Below are 6387 nucleotides of genomic sequence, written 5' to 3'. Positions count from 1 at the left end.
CCCCCCCCCCCCCCCCCCCCCACAAAAAATTAAAAAAGAGGACACTATTTATGCTATGGTTTGAGTTTTCTCTGTTGTCAAAATAGTTGTGCAGGCTTGTGTTGCTACTGCTGCCTAGATATCTGCTTCTAGGGATGGAGGATCCTTGCAAATGCCACTTTGCGCCAGCACTTCTATTTCGTCTGACACAAGTTATCTTCTGGGTTCCCATAAGCATGTAGTACATTTCTCTGTAAACTACAGTTACCATTTGCTTCCAGGTTCTGTGTATGAAAATTTCCACGTCCCATGTTGTTATGTATAATATCCTATTTAATTTTCAAGTAAGAGAGATGAACTAATCTTAAAGATCGACAAAACTAGAAGAAGATTTCACTTATAAGAGGCTAAGAGCTCAGTTAGTTCTAACAGTTGGGCAATTAACTCTTTTATGACACTTCTTTCTCATAGATTTCTCTAAGAATTTCGCTATGGCAGGAATAAAGCAAAACAAGTATAATTTACCCGCTTGATGTTGTTGCAATATGGTGTAAATTCCGAGGGATTGATGCCTTCCTTTCATGTGGTATCTTCGAATTCTTCTCAGATGATACACAAAGCTTTTAATCAAATTTCTTCTCCTTCAAGAACACACACCTGAAATCCTCAAGGGATACATGCACATCAACAATGCATTAAAGAAAAATTCAAGTACATGGTACATCAATAATCCATCAACGACCTGTTGCCAAACTTAATGTGGTGCAAACTTGAAGCATGAATAACTGCTATAGAACTGAATGATATATCAAGATCATTCAATCAATTTACATTCATATAATAGCATAATTTAATGTTAGGGAACATTATTAGGCTCAGGAAGCTCTTGAAGAAAAATATATGCATCTAGACACATAAATTATGTGGGTGGCACAATGGTGCATTTTCTACAACTATGCTCTAGAAGAAAAGAACAATCGGTAGTTATATAGATTACAAAAATATTAAAACTATATGATTCCCATGGATAGTCAGAGAACATTGGACAATGGCCAAAACTATGACGATTAACTGTATTGACACTGGAATAGGAACAGCTCCTGCTTTATTTCCACAGCAAGTAATTTCAGGTGTAAGCCATGAAAAGGCAGGTAGCTCAACGTAATATAACTTCAAATGAGAATAGTGATCCGATGTTTGCCTCGTTTCCATTATGCCTCAATAAGAGAACTTTGAGATAAGCTTGTCAACATGAATTATAATATCATTAATGTTCGGACGGACTGCAGCCTGTGGCTGAAGCATCCACTTCACAAACTGGCGAAGAGCATCTGGATATGGAGGAGTTGGTCCAGCCGGCCACTTGATTTGTACATTTACGATTGCTAACTGTAAGCTTCCTCCAGATTCGCCGAGCACATATTCAAATGGAGATGCCCCATACCTACGGATACACAGACGTACAGTCATGAGCAATGACAAAATTTGGTCATAATTGTTGAATATGTTCACAGAAGTCGAAATCTAAGTATAAAAATATCAAGCATGGTTAAGTTATTACGAAAATCATAGATATTGAAAGAAAAAAATTCGGGAGAGTTTGATAGGGAGTCATGGCAGAGAAATTATAAATCACTCTAAAACATGACTTGAACTAAGGGACTTGTATCCATGATTTACAGTCTTCTCGGTTGACCCAACTACCATCTCCAAATTTATTTTAGTGTAGATCACAGGTAGAGAAAAAAAAGGAGGAATTCCAAAGATTAGCAAAATGATCACGATTTTCCATGAGTTGTTGCACGTGCATAGAATTCCAAAGATCGGTAAAATGATAAATGTTTCAGGATAAAGAATTGGTGCTCACATTATTGAATATAGAGTGCATCCTAACGACCAAATATCAGTTCTCTCGTCTATATATGCATGGCTTTCACAATCCCACAACTCAGGAGCTCGGAAAGGAGCACTGCAATGTTCAGATGTCCATTCCTACACAGCAAATTATGATGATTATCAGCTCATGTATGCTTTTTCTAACTTTAGACTGAAGTGCAGAGAATCGACATTCCCATTTATTTGCAAAGTTTTATGTGGCAGCAACGCAAATTGATATGGTGGAATTGTAGAGGGCTTGAAGGAAGAACAGCTTTATAGGAAACCTGTAACTGCAGTGCCTCTGAACGACTGCTAATTTGCCTTCTTGCTGGTCGAGCACTTCCAAAATCCATCAATATAGCAAGAGGTGGCTGATCATTTCTATGAGTTATGAGAACATTACCAGGCTTGATGTCGTTGTGAGCATATGGGGGATCAAAATTGTGCATGTGCTTCAGACCCGCACATAGCTGTGTTCAATTAGTTCAATCAGTAAGAGAAAGCAAAGCATGATACCAAAAAGAAGAGAAATTACATGAAGAAGAATTCCATCAGAAGTTCCAAATTCCTAATTACCTGTCGAAATATTTGCAAAACATCTGATGTTGAGAAGAACTCCTTATTCGCTTGCATGGTTTTTGAATTGTCCAATAATGTCCCATCCAAATGTACTGGAAATAGTAGGTATGCTTCATGGTTCCAAGATCGTTCTTGATTAGGCTAGCCAGTAATTAAATGAATGGTAAATATTCAATGAATAGTTGGTATTTGATTGTTTTTAAAAACATATATAAGGTATATAGAGAGTAAGACATAAAATAGCATAGATATCCACATATAGTGCACATGCCAGCAGATGCCACCAGACATAAAAAATGGAGATAGAACCATAACGCTTACGGGATCATAATTATTCCAAACAATATTCATTGCTTCTCTCATCAAAGAAAAATAAAATCTATTTTAGTGGGTCGTAAGCTTTGACGGTCACCTTAGTAGCGATTATAGCATGATCAAGAAGAGGAAGTAGATTGGGATGACTAAACAGAGATGAAACACGGATCTCCTCTTTCACCAACTCCAGTTGTTCATTATTCTGGATGAGCACCTTCTTCAATGCGTACGATCCATCATCTGCGCAAAAAAGCAACAAAAGTTTGTTTAAAGTTGGTTGATTAGCCTGGAAAGTGGAAGTGTATAGGCAACAACTATTTTTCCTGATGTTGAAGCTTCAATCCCCACCCCTATATTTGAGGCAACGGACCCAATTTTCTTAGTGAAAAGTCAGTAGCCGCTGCATCAAATTCAATACAAAAACAAATACACCTTCTTGTGCAATTGAATGATGAGGGCAGAAAGGGAGCAGCCTACAATTCTTTGCAACTTAGATAGATGAGTAAAAACAATGAGAAGAAGAGTCGAGCTTATAATGCCGACATGATCAGGAAGCATGAACTTGGTCTTTAAAATTGTTAGGCATCATCCAATGGAAATCTTCACGATACATTCACATCAACCAGAAACTACCGAAAATACCGTACAGATTTCATACTTCGCTAATAAAAGCAGGGATGTAGATTCAGATTCAAAAGCAAATCAGCCCAGATTATGAAAACGGATAGCTAAATTATTTGGCTTAGAATCAACCAATCCATAGAGATACAAGATCAATTTTCGCGGATAATGAACTTCGTAAATATTCATCAGAGCCAAAAACAAGAAACAAATTAGCCAAATGTGAGCGCGTGAGAGGCAGAGAAAGTTGAAACCAGATAGATGAGTGGAGTCCTTGAATTTTTTGTGCAAACCACCAGGAACAGCGTCTGAAGAAGAAACGGCAAGCACCTCCTTGACGAGGAAGACATAAGCAAAGCCGCCTTCGCCGAGCTGCCTTACGATCCTGAACCTGTTCTCATTGATCCAAACATCTCCGCCGCTATTCACGGCGTCGTAGAAAGCATTCAATCCAGAAAATGTGCAGCCCATGTCTTCTTCAATCTGAGCTTCAAGAATGCATACAGATCTTACCGCGGTTTCAAAATTCCCGCCTCTGAAACGAGAAATGACGAACTCAGATTTCCAAAGTGAGATCTGGAACTCCTGAATTCATGGGAACCGAAGTATTGTGATTTGACCTGAAATTCATGTCTGAGCTCGCAGATGATTTATTTATTATATATTAAAAAACAGTTACAAATTAACTACATTAACGTATTTACCAATATACTCTTTATCTATTATTTTGTACTTTTTTTAAGTATTATTTTCACAAAATTAAATAGAACATGTTTTATGAAAAAAAAAAAAAAAAAAAAAAAAACTGGAACATTGACTTATAAACATGTTGACAAGTATATTTGTTAATTCACATTACTGTAAATTTTGAATTCTAACTCAAATTCCAAAAATGAAAACCATTTAATTTTTTAAAATTAAGCTTATAAATAAAATTTTCTCTATTTTTTATTTTACATATATTTTAAAAAACAATAGTGGTTTTCAAAAAACTTATTTAAATTTATCTAAGAACATGAATTTATGGTAAATAAATAATGAGGAAATAAATGCATTTTTCTAAAACTAAAGCCAAATAATTATTGAATGGAAGTTTAATTTTCAAATCAAATTTCGACTTAATTTTTTAAGGTAGGTAATAAAGCAAGAAATCAGTTCGGTAGTATTCATTCTGCAGCCCCACCAGCAAAAATAATGCAATAATATTATTTATTAAAAAAATTAAAAAGAGAAACACAATTTCATTCATTATATAAAGTAGTGTGGCTCTATCTATTAAATTCAACCAAAAAGTTATACAATAAATTATTCTTTACCGACACTTTTTTTTTTCATTTAGTAACTAAATTGAATTTATTTTCAATTTTCATTTCTCATCAAATTTTAAAACATAACACGTTAATTTTGGATTCACAAGTAAGCTTAAAAAAAAAAATCGAAGAACCAGAAACTTTTAGAAGTAACAAATTAGGCAATATATAATTTATTTTAAACTGGTTTAAAGATTTTCAGTCTCACAGTAAGATAAATAATTAAAAAAAAAAAAAAAAAAAAACAGAAGCGACTTCCCCAAAGAACCCCCGGCGTTCGCCGACATAAACCCCCTTTAGTCCCAACGGGTATTGGTACATGTACCTATGGTTCCTCTCACCGTTTCATCCCAGTGTTTGCTGGCTTAAACTAAATGGTTCACTCTGGTTTTAGAGGTGCAGAAGTTATTGCTGGCTGCTGTTGAGTAATGCAGTGTATATTTCCACCTCCCAAAACAATCTCTCTGGCACCTTCAATTCCAACGATCTGAAACAATCAGACATTGTAAAGGAATGGTTAGAAATGGAGATGTCTCAAGAGGAATGTTCAGTGTTCAAAATAGCAACACCATTTAATGAATTTCATGCTTTTGATGCAGTTCAAGTCTATGGATGTCGTAAACAACACACTACTGAGAAAAAGAAAGATGTCTAGGAGCTAAAAAGGAACTGGGAAACTTATTTCTTCAAATGTCCCTGTAATAATGTTAAGATATTTAATTTAAGCATGGGCAGGGAAATTTTCAGCTATTGGTCCATATACGTGTCTTCTAAAATGGCTAATGTATCAGATAATTGGAATGCAGAGTATATTTATTACTTGATGATTTGGAAATGCTCTGGCTAGGACACGGACAGCTTCGTCATCCCACTTCTGATCCCCAAATTGAGGTGCAATAACTGCTCCATTGGCAATGTAGAAGTTTACATAAGAGGCAGCCAGTCTCGTACAGGAAGGTCTTGCTTTAGCATCACCATCCTGTAACTCGAAATGGAAAAGAATAATAAGAACAGGGAGATCGAGCACCTCATGACTTCACTTCTCACTCTTTCGTAATTGAAGTTTATTGTCAAGAGTACATTTCCAGCATTTTATTTATTTGAGTCAAATGGAAGTAATAATGTCATTGACATGAAAATCCTAACAAGAAGATAATCAAGGAAATCAATAAATGAAATTAAATGGAAGAACTACTGAAAAAGATAGTGTGTACATGCTGTTTCCCTCCTATCCTATTTTACAAAGACCCACGTTCAGGGAACAATATTTCTTTGTGCGTTCCATAATTGTGGTTGTTCGGGCAGCCATAGAATACTTATACAGAAAGGAACCAACGAAAGAGAATGTGTGGCATGAATGACAAAAGTCGCAAAATGAATATGTTCCACCTAAAAGGTCTCTCTGTTTTTGCAGGAGAATGAGAGAGACAGCCACTAACTAAAGAAGGAAATAAATGAACAAAAAGAGGGAAAGGGTAGAAGGTTGCCATAGTTCTATATTGAAAGTTAACATGATGTTCAAAGATGCTCTTTTTTTCTCTTTTTTTTTTTTTTTTTTTTTTTTTTTTGTTGGCAATACTTTTGTAGAAATAAAAATCCCACTTTCTTAAATTTTGTTCCACTTTTCTGACAGACACCACATGCTCTCCCCTCAAGTAGAGAGAGAGAGGGAGAGGGAGAGGGAGAGGGAGAGAGAGAGAGAGAG

The 6387-nt window shown here is 35.7% G+C and overlaps 3 protein-coding genes across 5 annotated transcripts in view; 1 reads left to right on the top strand and 2 right to left on the bottom strand.

Annotated features, from left to right (window-relative positions):
* Positions 1–354, top strand: part of LOC111468187 (cysteine-rich and transmembrane domain-containing protein B-like) — a 1446-nt gene extending 1092 nt beyond the window's left edge. For all 3 annotated transcript variants that reach the window (XR_002714724.1, XR_002714723.1, XM_023113320.1), the window contains one exon: positions 87–354. Coding sequence is in view for 1 of the 3 variants with exons in the window: in XM_023113320.1 (XP_022969088.1) it covers positions 87–132 (46 nt within the window). In the remaining 2 variants the exon portion in view is untranslated. The remainder of the gene's footprint in view (positions 1–86) is intronic.
* A 426-nt stretch (positions 355–780) lies between these two features.
* LOC111468180 (serine/threonine-protein kinase 16) lies at positions 781–4004 on the bottom strand. The gene is made up of 6 exons (XM_023113307.1): positions 3627–4004; positions 2849–2991; positions 2434–2577; positions 2142–2327; positions 1847–1971; positions 781–1423 (listed from the first exon to the last, which is right to left on the bottom strand). The coding sequence occupies exons 1-6, from the start codon at positions 3841–3843 to the stop codon at positions 1198–1200; spliced, it is 1041 nt and encodes a 346-aa protein (XP_022969075.1). The 5' UTR covers positions 3844–4004; the 3' UTR covers positions 781–1197.
* A 933-nt stretch (positions 4005–4937) lies between these two features.
* Positions 4938–6387, bottom strand: part of LOC111465595 (agmatine deiminase) — a 6109-nt gene continuing 4659 nt past the window's right edge. Inside the window, exons 9-10 of the mRNA XM_023110064.1 lie at positions 5503–5661; positions 4938–5169 (exon numbers count right to left, since the gene is read on the bottom strand). Of these exons, the coding sequence (XP_022965832.1) occupies positions 5062–5169; positions 5503–5661 (267 nt within the window). The 3' untranslated portion in view covers positions 4938–5061. The remainder of the gene's footprint in view (positions 5170–5502; positions 5662–6387) is intronic.

This window comes from Cucurbita maxima, unplaced genomic scaffold (assembly GCF_002738345.1).
Source record: "Cucurbita maxima cultivar Rimu unplaced genomic scaffold, Cmax_1.0 Cma_Scf00002, whole genome shotgun sequence".
NCBI classification, from domain to species: domain Eukaryota; kingdom Viridiplantae; phylum Streptophyta; class Magnoliopsida; order Cucurbitales; family Cucurbitaceae; genus Cucurbita; species Cucurbita maxima.
This window is presented reverse-complemented; position numbering and strand designations above follow the sequence as displayed.